General features: G+C 39.8%; 1 protein-coding gene across 1 annotated transcript in view; it reads right to left on the bottom strand.

Annotated features, from left to right (window-relative positions):
- IQCK (IQ motif containing K) overlaps positions 1-15680 on the bottom strand; it is a 216423-nt gene that overhangs the window by 191387 nt on the left and 9356 nt on the right. The window contains exons 2-4 of the mRNA XM_037057114.1: positions 9746-9810; positions 7281-7401; positions 5403-5500 (exon numbers count right to left, since the gene is read on the bottom strand). Coding sequence (XP_036913009.1) covers positions 5403-5500; positions 7281-7401; positions 9746-9810 — 284 coding nt within the window. The remainder of the gene's footprint in view (positions 1-5402; positions 5501-7280; positions 7402-9745; positions 9811-15680) is intronic.

Below are 15680 nucleotides of genomic sequence, written 5' to 3' on the forward strand. Positions count from 1 at the left end.
ACCAACAGACAAGCTGCACAGTCAGGCCACAAAAATAATAAATCATTGTTTTTTTATTACACAGTCACAAAGCTTTCATGTAGTTTATTATACAACACAGCAAACTACATAACTGGTAAACAGGTAATGTTATCTTAGCTTTTCATTTTAGGATACTAAGAGCACTATAAAGTGTGATGAGAAGAGGGCACTGGGCCCAGAAGAATGGAGAACCACTGCTCTGATGATTTCCCACTGTTTTAAAACAAAACCAGCACTCTTTACTGGCCTACGTGATATGGCTGCGACACAGCAACTCTGTCAACCTCACTTCCCATCTCATTTGCTCACTCTGCTCCTGGCCTCCTTTCCTTTTTGTCCTTGGATTAGGCTACTAAATTTGGCTGTCCTGAGTCATTAAGTAGACTTGAAAAGAGCTTTATGTCTGCTCCATAAATCAGTATACACATTTTAAAAAGCTTGTACAAATATCTCTAATTGGCCCATTTATACACATCCACCAGCTATTTATACAACATAATTATTTTCCATTTTTTATCTGTCACAGAGTGTATTTGTTTAACAAAATACAAAACACCGCTGGCACTGAACTAATTTCACGGCAAAAGTGAAAGGTCCACTGACTTCATCTATAGATGGTCACTTGTCACACACACACCATTTAAACCTTCTCTATGCACTTTTTACACACTAGTTGAAAATATCTACCTGGGAAAGGGTTAAATAAATTTATTTTATTTTCTAAATTCAGATCATGAAATGTGCAAGGTCTCCATCTAATACTAAGGCTGAGATAGCTCATGAAAATCACATGTAAAAGGGTCGGTCTCCCAAATGGGACCTCACCCAAAAATTAAGGAATAGAGACATACCTGCTTATTGAATAAGCTGAATTTTATTCTGAGCATTTATGAGATTTAAATAACTAATGATAAGCAAACTATTTGATTAGGATCAAATGAAACTTTATGAAACTAAGTAGAATCTAATTCATAATATTAAAATAAACATACAAAAGAATCATGTTATTAATGAAACAAAATTAGAATTATCCAGCATGCACAACTTGTCCATGGCACAGTTGGGTTAGAAGTAAAGTCTACCCGATTCCGGAGGCGAGTTTCTGAACCACTGGATCATGCACCATACATGGCTTCATTTATGTACGCAGTTGCAGACACAAACACATACCAGGTATGTACATAATTGGCCAAGTGCCCTATGGCATAGTAATTAGGTGTTGCCTCTTGCTGTCTTTCTCTGCTTTACTCCCTCAGCTTTTTGGAATGTCATGGTACTTAGAGGACAATCTTAATAAAGGGCCCATGTGGCCAGCATGAAGGACTAGCCTGGGTGACTGCCTCAGAACTGCCTAGCTTTTCACTCCTTTCCTCCACAGCTTCCATCCTTCTGATCAGAATCTGGCCTACGCTTTTGGAAAGCCCTTAGACCAACTGGCAACATGGTCTAGTGGTCCAACTTCTAGACTCAGGAATCAGAATGCTTGGTTTGAATCTTGGCTCCTGCCACTGTATTGCACACTTGAACTCTCTGTTTAACCTTGGTGCTACACAGCCTTCATCTGTAAAATGGCAATAACAGCACCCACATTGGAGGATTGCTAGGATGATTAAATGAGTTCCTGTAGGTAATGTGCTTAGAACAGTGTGTGGTAGAGAGTAAAGGATGTAAAAGTGCTAGAAACTACTATTCTTGAATCCAGCCTCTTGCTAGAAGGCTAGGAGGCTCCTTCAGTCTTAGATTTACTCCTTTCTCTACTCTAGCTCCAACAGATCTGTACAGCCTCCATATAGTCTATTTCCCTGCCTAGGCAGTAAATCCAGACACAGTAAATTGTGTCTTATGTAATCTCCATGGCAAACTGACAGGTTCCTGTAACTTAACTGCCACTTTGAAAGTAGATTCTGACTTTTAAGGAGAACCGTATTCATTCTTTCAACCAATAAATATTTAGTGGATCCCTCCTATGTATTACCAGGGCTATATCATACAACAAAAAATAAGGAAAGTAAGAAAAAATGACTAGAAGGTAAAAGACAAATCAGCAATTATTCTTTAGCAACCTAATATAAACACTTCCCAGAAATTACACAGCCACAATAAACAATGAATTATGCTGCTGTTTAAGAGCAATTTGGATGCCAGTCAGTTATGCTGACAGACAAGAATGTTTCAGTTATATAATTCTGGCTAAAGGCCAGTTATTATTCAGTTTAAGCAGCTAGTCCCAATGACAGGATTTGAGGAACAGCTGAATTGAGAAAATGCAGATATGGATAACAGGACTGCCACTTGGATCTGACAAATATTGAGGTGGCAATAATGTAATTTTAAGCCTTCAAAAATAACCGTAAGACTATGTGACAGGGTGGGGTGAAGGTGGAATGGGGGTAGAAGGGTATGAAATTTGGGGGAAACAGATTTAATTAAGAAATTGTAAGCCAGGAAATGTAAAAAGTTAATGGTAATTCACCCACTTTTTCTATTTGTAGTATTCAAAATACTAAGCTTCCTGGACCAGCCTGAAGGGACAGCTTTTATGACTCCTCCATCCCATGATGCCACAAGCAACATTAAATATGTCCTCTCCTCTGCTCTGTTAATATAAGCACCACTGTCATACCTTTAGTAGGTGAAGAAACTAAGTTTAGGGCACTGTGCAAGGGAGTTGTCAATTTTGGACTCCAGTGTGCTTGGATGCCTTTAAAGTTTATCCATTCTTGCAAGTTTAACAGTTTGAATGAGCCACATTTTCTACATTCCTTGATCATTCACTATAACATTTAAACTTTAATGTTCCATTTGAGTAACCTATAGTATCTGACACTCAGAACATTTTTATTTATTCCCAGAAGCAGTACATGTCAAAGATGAAATAAAACTTGACACAAGGACGCCACATTAATCTTCAATACAAACAGAAATTTCTCTGATTCTCTGAAAGCATTTTATAATTGCCTTGAGGTTGAAACTCTCTCTAACCCCCCTTGTTACAAAATTATTTATGGGTAGAAATTAGGTATGCAGCCCTCAATGTGAAATCTTAATCGTTACCCTTTCAGCTGATTTTTGTGCCCTTGGATGAGGTATAAGTCAGAATCATAGCTGAATAAATTCAAATAAAGGCTACACAATTGAACATAGCTACCCTGTGGTTTAGAAGTGAATTCCTAGCACCAGATCCATTCATTGTTTCTCCACATCCACTCTTATTTCAGAGGAACAAAAAAAGAACAGACATAAATGAGAGAAAAATAAAAACAACCTTAGTTCACTATTATCCTTCAGCTACGGAAGTCTTCACTACTAGCATGTTTTCTTGAGGACAGGGCCATGTCTTGTTCCTCAAAGCCTAGCTCTGTGATTAACACAGTGGGGCTTGTAAATGGTTGCTGAATGGAACCAAACTTGGGGGCGTAATCTGCTTTCAAATATTTTTTACACATATTCAAACAAAAGCTCATTTCATTGTTTAATCATTGCATTCACTCCTTTGTGCAGTCCAACAAAAGGAAGAGCACACTGAAGATACTTTGGACAATGGCAAGATTAAAACAAAAGATCCCTGAAAGGTGACTTCTGAGATCTCCCTTATTTAACAGCAGGTCCTAAAGCCAGAGACAAGGCCACCTATTTCAGGCCAGGCTGAGGGCTCTGCTCTCTGGCCTCCAACCTCACTACCACTCTACCCAGCCTCACTTAGCACCTATATTACACTACATGGGGTAGAAAGGGTAATTATTAGTAGAGACAAGAATTAATTTGTCAGGGAAAGCCAAATGAGCAAATGAAAAATACTTAAGGTTTAAGGGCAACTTAGATTTTATAACCTAAGGCAAATTGCAATCTGTTCTCCAGGAAATAGCTATGAATGACAAAAAAATCAGTATTTTCTGGACCTATTTAGAGGACAGCCTCCAACACCCATTTTTTACAGGAGGGATGAAAGCCCAAGCTCTAGGCCTTGGTTGAAGATGTGCTTCATGACTTACTAGATGGGCGATCATAGGTAATGTTCAACTTTTCTGAGTTTCAGGACCTCCTACATAAAAAAGGGCTGATGTAAAAGGGGATCTGGCTTAGGGTTTGTTGTAAGGGGAAAATGAGATGATTTGACCAGTGTCAACACTCAGTGGGCAACCAATCATTGAGACAGCTTCTCTGACCACTCATACTATTACTATTATTACAGCAGTAGTCAAATCACAGGTAAAAGGGGAGCAGTCAATATTTGACTCACTGTTATTTATTGTAGTAGCTTTTTCTGTTTATGGTTCCATTCAGCAGAACATACTCTGCTGTTAATGAAAAATAGGGATCTGAGCATTGTGGTCTTTCCTGGTTCAATCACAACAACCACACTGTATCAATAAGTCAGGAGAATGAGGCAGGATTGTGGCTCCCTTTGAATTCACTTGTGTTTTAAAACTGAACACTTCTTTTACAGCAATATAAACGTACTGTCTCCTCAGTATATAAAAGTACCATCAGGGCAGTATCCAGTTCTCAGAGATTCTGTATTGAAGGGCAGCTAAGCAGGTGACACCACTAACTATGAGTGTTTTAAATACTCTGGGGCATGCCAACTGATTGGAATTTACACTGTAGTTACTGCCATTTTCGTAGTATCACTTTGAATCATCTAATCTGGATTTAAGTCCTAGCTCTACCAGTCTCCCTTGATCTCATTTCTGAACCTCTCTTTTCTCATCTACAAAATATAGACAAAAACAATGGAAGGAACCTCACAGGGCTATTGTGAGGGAAAAAGGAAATGGCTGATAAGGCACTTAGCAAAGGGCTTTGATCGATATTAAATGTTGTTGCTATTTTATTCTTTTCCTGTGGACTACCCAAAATTCTAGTATTCAAATCTGTGCAGGGAACATACCCAAAGTAACCTGTCAACTGTAGAAAAGAGGGAGTCTGAAAGAGTATTTACATGGGGCAGCACCATGATCAAAACTCAACTCACACTGGCTGCAGTGTGATAATGATCAGTATATACTGAGCATTCACTGTGTGCAGACCTCCAGGAAGCAAGTTACATGCATGGCATTTGTCATAAAGAGGAGTAGGGGGAGGCCAGAGGTGAGGAGATCAATCCAAAGTGGGAGAAAACATAAGGAGAGCTTTAATCCATGCATGTAACAAACACAGAAGCAGGCCCAAACCCTGTGGAACCCGAGCAGCCAGACAGATGGCAGTACACGTGTGTGTACAACTATGTGCCCTGACTGAAGCTGAGTAAGTGACCCCAAACACAGGCTTCCCTTCTCAAAGGGATCACTTTGAGAACTACCACTTGAGAGTGCTGAGATAATGATCTACCATCTGATAAAAATGAATTATTGAGCATTTAAAGACATAAAACCACTGACCTCAAAACATTTTTCTTTCTTCGCCTGGTGAAGCAGACTAGCTATTCCAGGAAGCAAAACTGGAAAAATGAATGTTTCCAAATATTCTTTGGGAGAGCCTAAAACAAACAAAAAGATTCCTACTAAAAATCCCAAATGGCTGTCAAGGTCACAGGCATCAATTCAACACCAACAGAAATTCCCAATTTGGGATGCTGTGAGGAAGGAAATTTTATTCATTGCAAAAGAGCTCAATTGTGATACAGTACAGATGTGAAAACAGCACGGCTGTGTGGTAGCCATGGGGTTAGGCCCCTCTATAGCTAGACAGCTCTGTCCTGCTTTGCTCTGTGTCATTGTAATTTGTGCTACACTGATCTGCTCCACTCTGCTCTGGTGAGACACCTTCCCTGTTTCATTTCAGCTGGGGAAACTGTCTTCAGTCTTCTGTGGAAAGGAAAAGTGTGCTCTTACAACTAGGACTTATATAAACAGAAGTTCTTAACCCTGGTCCCCGACTGGTCTGTCCCCATGCAAATGAGGACTCCAAATTCTTGCCCTTTGATTGATCCAAAAGGCACTGTCCTGATTGCTCAAAATGAAGCCACTCTGGTTGGTGAAGATGTTAATGGAGTGGAGGGATACAGCTGCACAGCTCCTATTGAATGGGAAAGCCTAAGTCCTATTGGCTGAAATAGGATTCAGGAACTCTTTTATAAAGGCTGACTCAAATAACAGAAGCACAGTGCAGGCAAGCAGTTCAGTGCAGACTCCTCCCTGAAGTAGTTTGCATGAGAGGCCCCCATGTAGAAATGGCTCCTAGGTTCTGTTTTTTTAAGAATTTAAGTCCAGCTAGCCACCAAAATCCCTTCTTAGTAGTGTCTCCTTCTCAGGGCTCATACAGCAGGCCTAGTTATTCTGGGAGAACCACTTGCTTCTGAACCAAAAAACAAACAAATAAATGAACAAACAAAAATCCAAAACTTCAAAACAAAAAAACTGTCCATAAAATAACATGACCTTAAATATTACTGGAGACTGCTGAGTTGGGCTGTGTTGTATTACTAAAGAAACTTAAAGTACATTTGCACCTTTACAGACTAGTGAGGATATGGGCCAGGTGTTACACAGTTGCAGGCAGAGCAAGGCCAATGTGACTGAAGGAAAATGAGCAAGGGGAGTGGGATAGGAACTGCTGTCAGAGAGGACAAGGGTTGGAATACAGTGGATAAAGACTCATGACAACAGTAATGATATCACTGGTTGCCAAGGTCCAGAGCACACTAGCAAAAAGAAGAGAACAAACGGGGAAAGGTCTTGGCACCAGGAAGGTATAGAGGAACCAAGGCTCAGGCAGAAAGGCTTAGGAAGCATACATCTCTGACTTGAACCCACAAAGCAGAGCAGTATGGTATTTTCTTCTACTTTTTACATTTTTGCCCTTTTCTATTTAAAGCAGAATCAGAGTATGCATGTTACTTATCATTATCACTATATTTCAACCTTAAGATAAATCAATGGAATAAAAGCTACTTCTTTTAAAAATTAAAATAAAAATTAAAAGAACACATTCTTTTTTTTTAAGATTTTACTTATTCATTTTTTAGACAAGGAAGGGAGAGAGAAAGAGAGGGAGAGAAACATTGACGTGTGGTTGCCTCTCATATGCCCCTTACTGGGGACCTGGCCTGCAATCCAGGCATGTGTCCTGACTGGGAATCAAACTGGCAACCCTTTGATTCACAGGCCAGCACTCAACCACTAAGCCAGGCCAGTCAGGGAAAGAACACATTCTTCATGTGGTCTCTTTGAGGTCTGTTTGTCTACCCCAACTCATACCCTATGATTTTGCAATGTTACAAACTCCAAACTATGAAAGGTAAAACCTTCCTTACTTACATGTTTTTGGATCAACTGTTTCTTGAGTGCAGGGTATATGTGAATTCATGGTCAAATGAGGAACTGAATAAAGGTGTTCTGTACTGAAGCCATAGAAAACTGTTTCCTCCATTGGTGAAACCTGGTGGGGGTGGGGCAAAGAATAAATTCCTATAAATAGTTTAAAAAATTGCATTTTCTTTTATAACCTAAAACAGAAATAAGATTCTACATCAGACTTTAGATTCAAGGAGGCATACAAGAGAGACAAGTCTTTGTCGTTGCATTGCAGCTAGTCAAGACCTGGCAGGTCTACTCTAGATTTGAGCAGACAGAAGAAAATGTGTGGAGCCCAGGGGATGCTTGACATGCCTTTATTCACAGGTGGGCGAGCCACGCATGCTGCGCATCTCCCTGCATGTCTCTGCACGGCACACTGCATGTCACCTGTCTCCTTGCATGGCACTCATCGTGGCACCCAGCAGGGAGTCCCTGTCTGCTTAAGTACTAGAACACAGACAAAGCCAACGGGGTGCCAACAGATCTTATGCAACAGAGCTTTATACTATGCATACAAACCCACTCAGGGATATGGGAACAGTCTAGAGTAGACTTGCCAGGTCTTGACTAGCTGCAAGTCTTTGTCTCTCTTCCTTCCTATTACACATAAATGACAAAGAATAAATCCCCAATAGAGAGAATACGAAGACCAATAGAGAGAATATGAGAACTATCAGTGGAGGAGAGATTTGCAAACATTTCCAAAAGAAACAGGGATGATGAACTTCTCATCAGGTAAGAGTGGGGAAGTGGCAGCCCAGAATCTATGGTGGGAAGCTACACCAGAAGATGGAAGTCTATCTTCCCACCAGAATTCCAAAGAGCTTCACTGCTCAGGGGTTCAATTCCACAGAGGGTAAGAATGAAAAGGGAATGATAACAAACAAGAGGGGTTAAGAGAAAATCTGGCTGGGGCTCCACTGGCCCGCTGCCCACATTTCCCCTCCCCCTCCTCCTGCCCTTTTCAATATACACAAGCTATGTTCACAGCAGCTCTTTCTATCCAGTTTTCCTTTCCAATGACTCTTCTGTAAACAAATTAAACAAACAGCCTTGGAAGGAGTACAACTACTCAGGGTGCCACGTTGGTGGTCAAAAGAAAAAAAAATCCACCACTGATTTACTGATTTGGAGGTTGTGGACCCTGAAGAAAAGTCTTCCAGTGGTTAGTCACTCCCCATGAGCTCTGTAGGGTAAATGGAAGCAGTATGGCTTCCTTACCCAGGTGTCTGGGTACCTCAGGGAAGCTGTTTTCCCATAGTCTTGAATGAGCCTGATAAGTTGTGTTCTCATAGCCTTGAGACTGGGTCCAATAAACTGTTCTTTGTCTGTGTTCTAGTACTTAAGCAGACAGGGACTCCCTGCTGGGTGCCATGATGAGTGCCACGCAAGGAGACAGGTGACATGCAGTGTGCCATGCAGAAACATGCAGGGAGATGCGCAGCATGCGTGGCTCGCCCACCTGTGAATAAAGGCATGTCAAGCATCCCCTGGGCTCCACACATTTTCTTCTGTCTGCTCAAACCTAGAGTAGACCTGCCAGGTCTTGACTAGCTGCACTACAAGCTCCCAGTCAGTGTTTTTACTCAAAGAATAGATTCACCCAGAAAACAAATCCACATGTACAGAGTAGAAGAAAACTACATGAGCTATGTAGAAAAATCCATTCGAGCACCCATTTTACATTTTGAATAAGTTGTCAAAACTTCCTACACAGATAAACAGCGTCAACAGTATAATGACAAAGATCAAGATCTACAAGGAAAAACTGACCCTGGAAGAAGCACAAATAATTCAGGGAAGGGAACTATGATTACTATTTACAGAAAAAATTGAGAAAACATTGCATACAAAGAACAAGAACAATATAGTCCAAGACAGTTCTTAGACACAAGATTCTCTAACAGCTGTAGTAACATACTGGAAAGCTAGTCTTACTTCCACAGAGTTTGGTCCCATTCCTGTGACCCTGCTAAAGTCCCTTCATCTCTCAGTCTGCTTTGTTTTAAAGTCCATTAAATTCTTATTTCACTCTGAGTAGGCTACCTGAGGGCCTCTCTTCCGGGCTGCCCTGTTCGTTCTTGGCTGTCTTTCATTAATATAGTTTTCTTCTCACCCACTGGGCATGCACAGGGAAACCTGTTCTATCTGCAACTGTCCCCAAGGATCAAATGAGATCATCCAGGAGGCACTGTGAATTAAACAAGGATTATCTGATTCATTTAACAGGTGTGGACAATGAGGCTTAAAGAGGTTATGATGCCTTTTAAATCACACCGTTAGTAATAGAGATAGGACTGGCCCCGCATTTCTGGTTCTAGTTCCTGTGCCTTTTTCAATTCATGACCCTGTGTGATGTTCACCACCTATCAGTGCTGTTCTTATTTAAAAGCTTTTAATTTAGGTTGAGGTGGGGCAATACTCACGGTAATTACAGTTTCTGGTTTGATTTTGTATTCCTCTGGAAAGGGAGGCAGCTCAGCTTCATACTCTAAAAAGGGAAGGGGGAAAAATCTTCAATTCCATACTTCATTGCAGATTATGATGTAATTTTCTTTCCTCTAAATCAGGGGTGTCAAACTCATTTTCACTGAGAGCCAAATCAGCCTTGCAGTTGGGCCGAATGTAATTCTAGGACTATAAATGTAACTACCCTTTAACTAGGGGCAAGGAGTTCAACGCTGCCACCAGGTAGAAACAAGTTGCCAATCTAGGTAAAACAAGGTGGAGGGCTGGATTCAGCCCTGGGCCTTGTGTTTGCCACCTGTGCTCTGAATAAAGTCTTACATTTTATTTTGATTGGTGGTTTATAGAAATGAAAAACAAGTGGTCATTACAGATTAAAAATTAATGTGAACTACCTTATTTACAATAAATAAGAGGTAATTGCTCACTTGTTGAAGAGTTCAGGCTTTATGTATGAGTTCAACTTTCCCCATGAAGGTACAAATTTAGATTTTTCCCTCTACAAGAGAATGACAGTGCCTAAGGGAAGAATATGACATACAGGGAGGAAAAGGGAAAGAAAAGGAAGAAAAAGGGATGTCAGGGTACAGTAAGAGACAGAGGGAGGACAAGCCATCTCAGGTAAGACTACCGGTTTGGGGTACATGACTATAAAAGCATGCCCATAAACCCTTGCTATTCAAAGTATAGCCCCAGAACCACCACCATCATCATCCCTGGCAAGTTAAACATCTAACATCTCAGGCCCCACTGCATACCTGCAGAACTTAAATATGTGACTTGTACTTGTATTCACATAAACTTGGAGAAGCACTGCTGGAAGCTTCTGCAGTTTCCTATCCTGGCTGCACATTAGAATTACCTGGGAGTTTTCTGAAACTACCCACATCTTCGCCCAACTTAAAAAAATTTGATTTGATAGGTCTGGGCAAGAGTCTGGGAATCAGTGTTTTTAAAGTTCTCCAAGTGATTTTAAAAACATGTATTTTATTGATTATGCTGTTACAGTTGACCTATTTTCCTCTATTTATTCCCCTCTACCCTACACCCATGCTCTCACCCACATACCCCATTTAGTTCATGTCTATGGGTTATACATACAAGTTCTTTGGCTTCTCTATTTCCTAAACTGTTCCTGACCTCACCCTGTTTTGTACCTACCACTTACGCTTCTTATTCCCGGTACCTTTCCTCCATTCTCCCCCCTGCCCCCTGCCGGCTGATAAACCTCCATGTGATCTCAATTTCTGTGAATCTGTTCATGTTCTAGTTGTTAGCTTAGTTAATTTTCGGTGTTTTTTTGTTTTTGATTTGTTTGTTTTTTTAGGTTCGGTGGTTGATAGTTGCGAGTGTGTTGTCATTTTACTGTTTGTATCTTTGATCTCCTTTTCCTTAGACAAGTCCCTTTAACAATCACACAATAAAAATTTGGTGATAATGAACTCTTTTAATTTGACCTTATCTGGGGAGCACTTTTTCAGCCCTTCCATTCTAAATGATGGCTTTGCTGGATAAAGTAATCTTAGATGTAGGTCCCTGAATCTCCTAACTTCAAATACTTCTTTCCAGCCCCTTATTACCTACACAGTTCTTTTGAGAATTCAGCTGATAGTCTTATGGAAACTCCTTTCCTTTTCTCTTGCTGCTTTTAAGACTCTCTCCTTATCTTCAATCTTGGCTACTGTAATTATGTGACTTGGTGTGTGCTTCCTTGAGTCTAACTACTTTGGGACTCTCAGAGCTCCCTGGACTTCCTGGAAGTCTATTTCCTTTACCAGATTGGGGAAGTTCTCCTTCATTGTTTTCCAATGAGTTTTCAACTTCTTGCTCTTCCTTGTCTCCTTCTGATACCCCTATGATCAGATGTTGGAACATTTAAAGTTGTCCCAGTGGTTCCTCAGCTTCAAATTTTTTAAATTCTTTTTAAAATTTATTTAATTGTTCAAGCTCAGTTTTCTGTCTTTAACTCCCATCCCAGCCCACCCCTGCCCCGTGCTCCCCAAATCCCTCCCATTTTCACCCCACTTAGTTGTTGTCCATGTGTCCTTTATACTAGTTCCTATACATCCTTCCCCCTTTCCCCCCGAAATTTCCTCCACTCTCCCCCTGGTTGCTGTCCCCCTGTTCTCTATTTCAGTGTCTTTCTTTTTATTTTGCTTGGTCGTTTGTTTGTTGTTTAGCTTCCTCTTAAAGGTGAGATCATACAGTATTTGTCTATCAACACCTGGCTTATTTCCTCAGCGGGATGCTTTCCAGTTCCATCCAGGCTGTTGCAAAGGGTAGGAGCTCCTTCTTTCTTTCTGCTGCATAGAATTCCATTGTGTATACGTACCATGATTTTTTGATCCATTCATTTACTGACCGGCACCTAGGTTGCTTCCAGCGCTTGGCTATTGTAAATTGTGCTGCTATGAATATTGGGGTGCAGAGGTTCTTTTGGATTGGTGTTTTAGGGTTCTTAGGATATAATCTCAGCAGTGGAATTGCTGGGTCAAAAGGCAGGTCCATTTTTAGATTTGTGAGAAAATTTCATACCGTTTTTCACAGTGGTTGTGCCAGTCTGCAATCTCACCAACAGTGAACGAGAGTCCCCTTTTTGCCACAACTTCTCCAACATTTGTTGTTTGTTACTTCGTTTATGATAGTCATTTTGACAAGTGTAAAGTGGTATCTCATTGTGGTTTTAATTTGCATCTCTCTGATACCTAGTGATATTGAGCACCCTTTTCATGTGTCTCTGGATGCTCTGTATGTCTTCGTTGGAGAAGTGTCTGTTCAAATCCTTTTCCCATTTTTTAATTGGGTTAGTTGTCTTCTGAGAGTGACATCATGTAAATTCTTTGTATATTTTGGAGATTAAACCTTTGTCTGAGGTGTCATTGGCAACTACGTTTTCCCATATAGTTAGTTCTCTTTTTAATACTGTTTTCTTTAACCGTGCAAAAGCTTTTAATTTTGATGAGATCCCATTGGATTATTCTTTCCTTTATGTCCTTTGCTACAGGGGACATATCAGTAAAAATGTTGCTGCGTGAAATATCTGATATTTTCCTGCCACTGTTCTCCTTTAGGACTTTAATGGTGTCACGGCTTATATTTAAGTCCTTTATCGACCTTGAAATTATTTTGGTGTATGGTGTAAGTTGGTGCTCGAGTTTCATTTTTTTTTTTTTGCACGTAGCTGTCTAGTTCTCTCAACACCATTTGTTGAAGAGGCTATTATTAGTCCATTTTATGTTGCTGCCCCCTTAGTAGACTATAGATTGATCATACACACCTGAGTTTATTTCTGGATTCTCTGTCCTGTTCCACTGGTCTATATCTCTGTTTTTATGCCAGTACCAGGCAGTTTTAATTACACCCCTCCTACTTTGTTCTTTTTTTCTCAAAATTGCTACTGCAATTCGGAGTCATTTATGGTTCCATATAAATTTTTGAAGTGTTTGTTCTATGTCTGTGAAGGGTGTCATTGGTACTTTAATAGGTATGGAAATGTATCTGTAAATTGCTTTCGGTAGTATGGACATTTTGATGATGGTAATTCTTTGAATCCATGAACACGGTATATGTTTCCATTTGTTTGTGTCTTCCTTGATTTCTTTCTTCAGTGTTGTATAGTTTTCTGCATACAGGTCTTTTACCTCCTTGGTTAGATTTATTCTCAGATATTTTAATTTTGTTCTTGCTATATCAAACGGGATTTTTTCTTGATTTCTACTTCTGCTGTTTCATTGTTGGTATACAAAAATGCCTTTGATTTCTGGATATTGACTTTGTATCCTGCTGGTTTGCCAAATTCATTTATTAGTTCGAGCAGGTTTTTGGTAGAGTCTATAGGATTTTCCACGTACACTATCATGTCATCTGCAAACAATGACGGGTTTTTTGCCTCCTTTCTGATGTGGATGCTTTATTTCCTTTTATTGCCTGATCGCTGAGGCTAAAACTTCCAATACTATATTGAACAGAAGTGGTGAAAGTGGACAACCTTGTCTTGTTCCTGATCTTAGTGGAAAAGCTTTTAGTTTTTGCCCATTGAGTATGATGTTGGCTGTAGGTCTTTCATATATGGCCTTTATTATATTGAGGAATGCTCCCTCTATTCCCACTTTGCTGAGTACCTTTATCATAAATGGGTGTTGTACCTTATCAAAAGCTTTTTCCGCATCTATTGATATGACCATGTGGTTTTTGTCTTTGCTTTTGTTTATGTCATGTATTACATTTACTGATTTGCGGATATTGAACCATCCTTGCATCCCTGGGATGAATCCCACTTGGTCGCGGTGTATGATCTTTTTGATGTATTGTTGGATGTGGTTTGCCAATATTTTGTTGAGGATTTACCGTCTATGTTCATCAGTGACATTGGCCTGAAGTTTTCTTTCTTTGTCATGTCTCTATCTGCCTTTGGAATTAGGATGATGCTGGCTTCATATAAAGAGTTGGGGAGTTGTCCATCATTTTGGAATTTTTGGAATAGTCTGTGAATAATAGGTGTTAGCTCTTCCTTAAATGCTTTGTAGAATTCTCCGGTGAAGCCATCTGGTCCAGGGCTTTTGTGTGATGGGAGTTTTTTGATTACTGCCTCAATTTCATCTGCTGTTATTGGTCTGCTCCGGTTTACTGCTTCTTTTTCATTGAGATTTGCAAGACTACATTTTTCTATAAATTTGTCCATTTCACCTAGGTTTTCAAATTTCTTCACATACAGTTCTTCACAGTAATTTCTTACAATCCTTTCTATTTCTGTGATGTCAGTTGTAATCTCTCCTCTTTCATTTTTGACTGTGTTTATTGGTCCCCCTCTCCTTTTCTCTTGATGAGCCTATTTAAAGATTTGTCTAGTTTTTTTATCTTTTCAAAAAACCAGCTCCTGGATTCACTGATCCTTAGAGTTGTGCTTTTAACCTATATGACATTTAATTCTGCTCCGATCTTGGTTATTTCCTTCCTTCTACATGCTCTGGGCTATCTTTGTTGTTGTTCCTCGAGTTCTTATAGGCATAGGTTTAGGTTGTTTGTTTGAAATGTTTCTACCTTTTTCAGGTAGGCATGCATTGCTATGAAATTCCCTCTCCAGACTGCCTTCAGTCTGTCCCTTAAGTTTGGGGTTGTGGTGAGTTCATTTTCATTTGTTTCCAGAAACTTTTTGATTTCTTCCCTAATTTCATTCTTTGCTCATTTGTTGTTTAATAGCATGCTATTCAATCTCCATAATTTTGAGTGTTTTGGGTCTTTTCCCTTGGGGTTGGTTTCCAGTTTCAGTCTCTTGTGGTTGGAGAAAATGCTCGGGATAATTTCAATTTTCTTAAATTTTTTGAGGCTTGTTTTGCATCCTATCATGTGGTCTATATTTGAAAATGTTCCATGGGTACTCGAAAAGAATGTGTATTTAGCTTCTTTGGGATGAAAGGCTCTATATATCAGTTAAGTCCATTTCATCTAGGGTGTTGTTCAATGCCACAATATCTTTGTTGATATTTTTATTGGAAGATCTGTTCATTTTTGACAGTGGGGTGTTAAAACCCCCAACTACAATTGTGTTGCTGTCAATCTTTCTTGTAGTCCTCTAAGATTTTCTTTATATATTTGGGCGCTCCTATGTTGGGTGCATATATATTTACAATGTTTATGTATTCTTGATGGATTCTTCCCTTGAGTATTATGATGTAACCTTCTTCGTTTCTTTTTATGGCCCTTTTATTTTGAAGTCTATTTTGTCTGATATGAGTATTGCTACCCCAACTTTTTTTCCTGGCCGTTTGCTTTGGAAATTTGTTTCCAGCCCTGCACTTTAAGTCTGTGTAGGTCTTTTGTCCTGAGGTGGGTCTTTTGTAGGCAGCATATGTGTGAATCATGCTTTCTTATCCATTCAGCTATTCTACATCTTTT

Source organism: Sturnira hondurensis, unplaced genomic scaffold (assembly GCF_014824575.4).
Source record: "Sturnira hondurensis isolate 20B ecotype Veracruz unplaced genomic scaffold, ASM1482457v3 Scaffold0009372, whole genome shotgun sequence".
Taxonomy (NCBI): Eukaryota; Metazoa; Chordata; class Mammalia; order Chiroptera; family Phyllostomidae; genus Sturnira; species Sturnira hondurensis.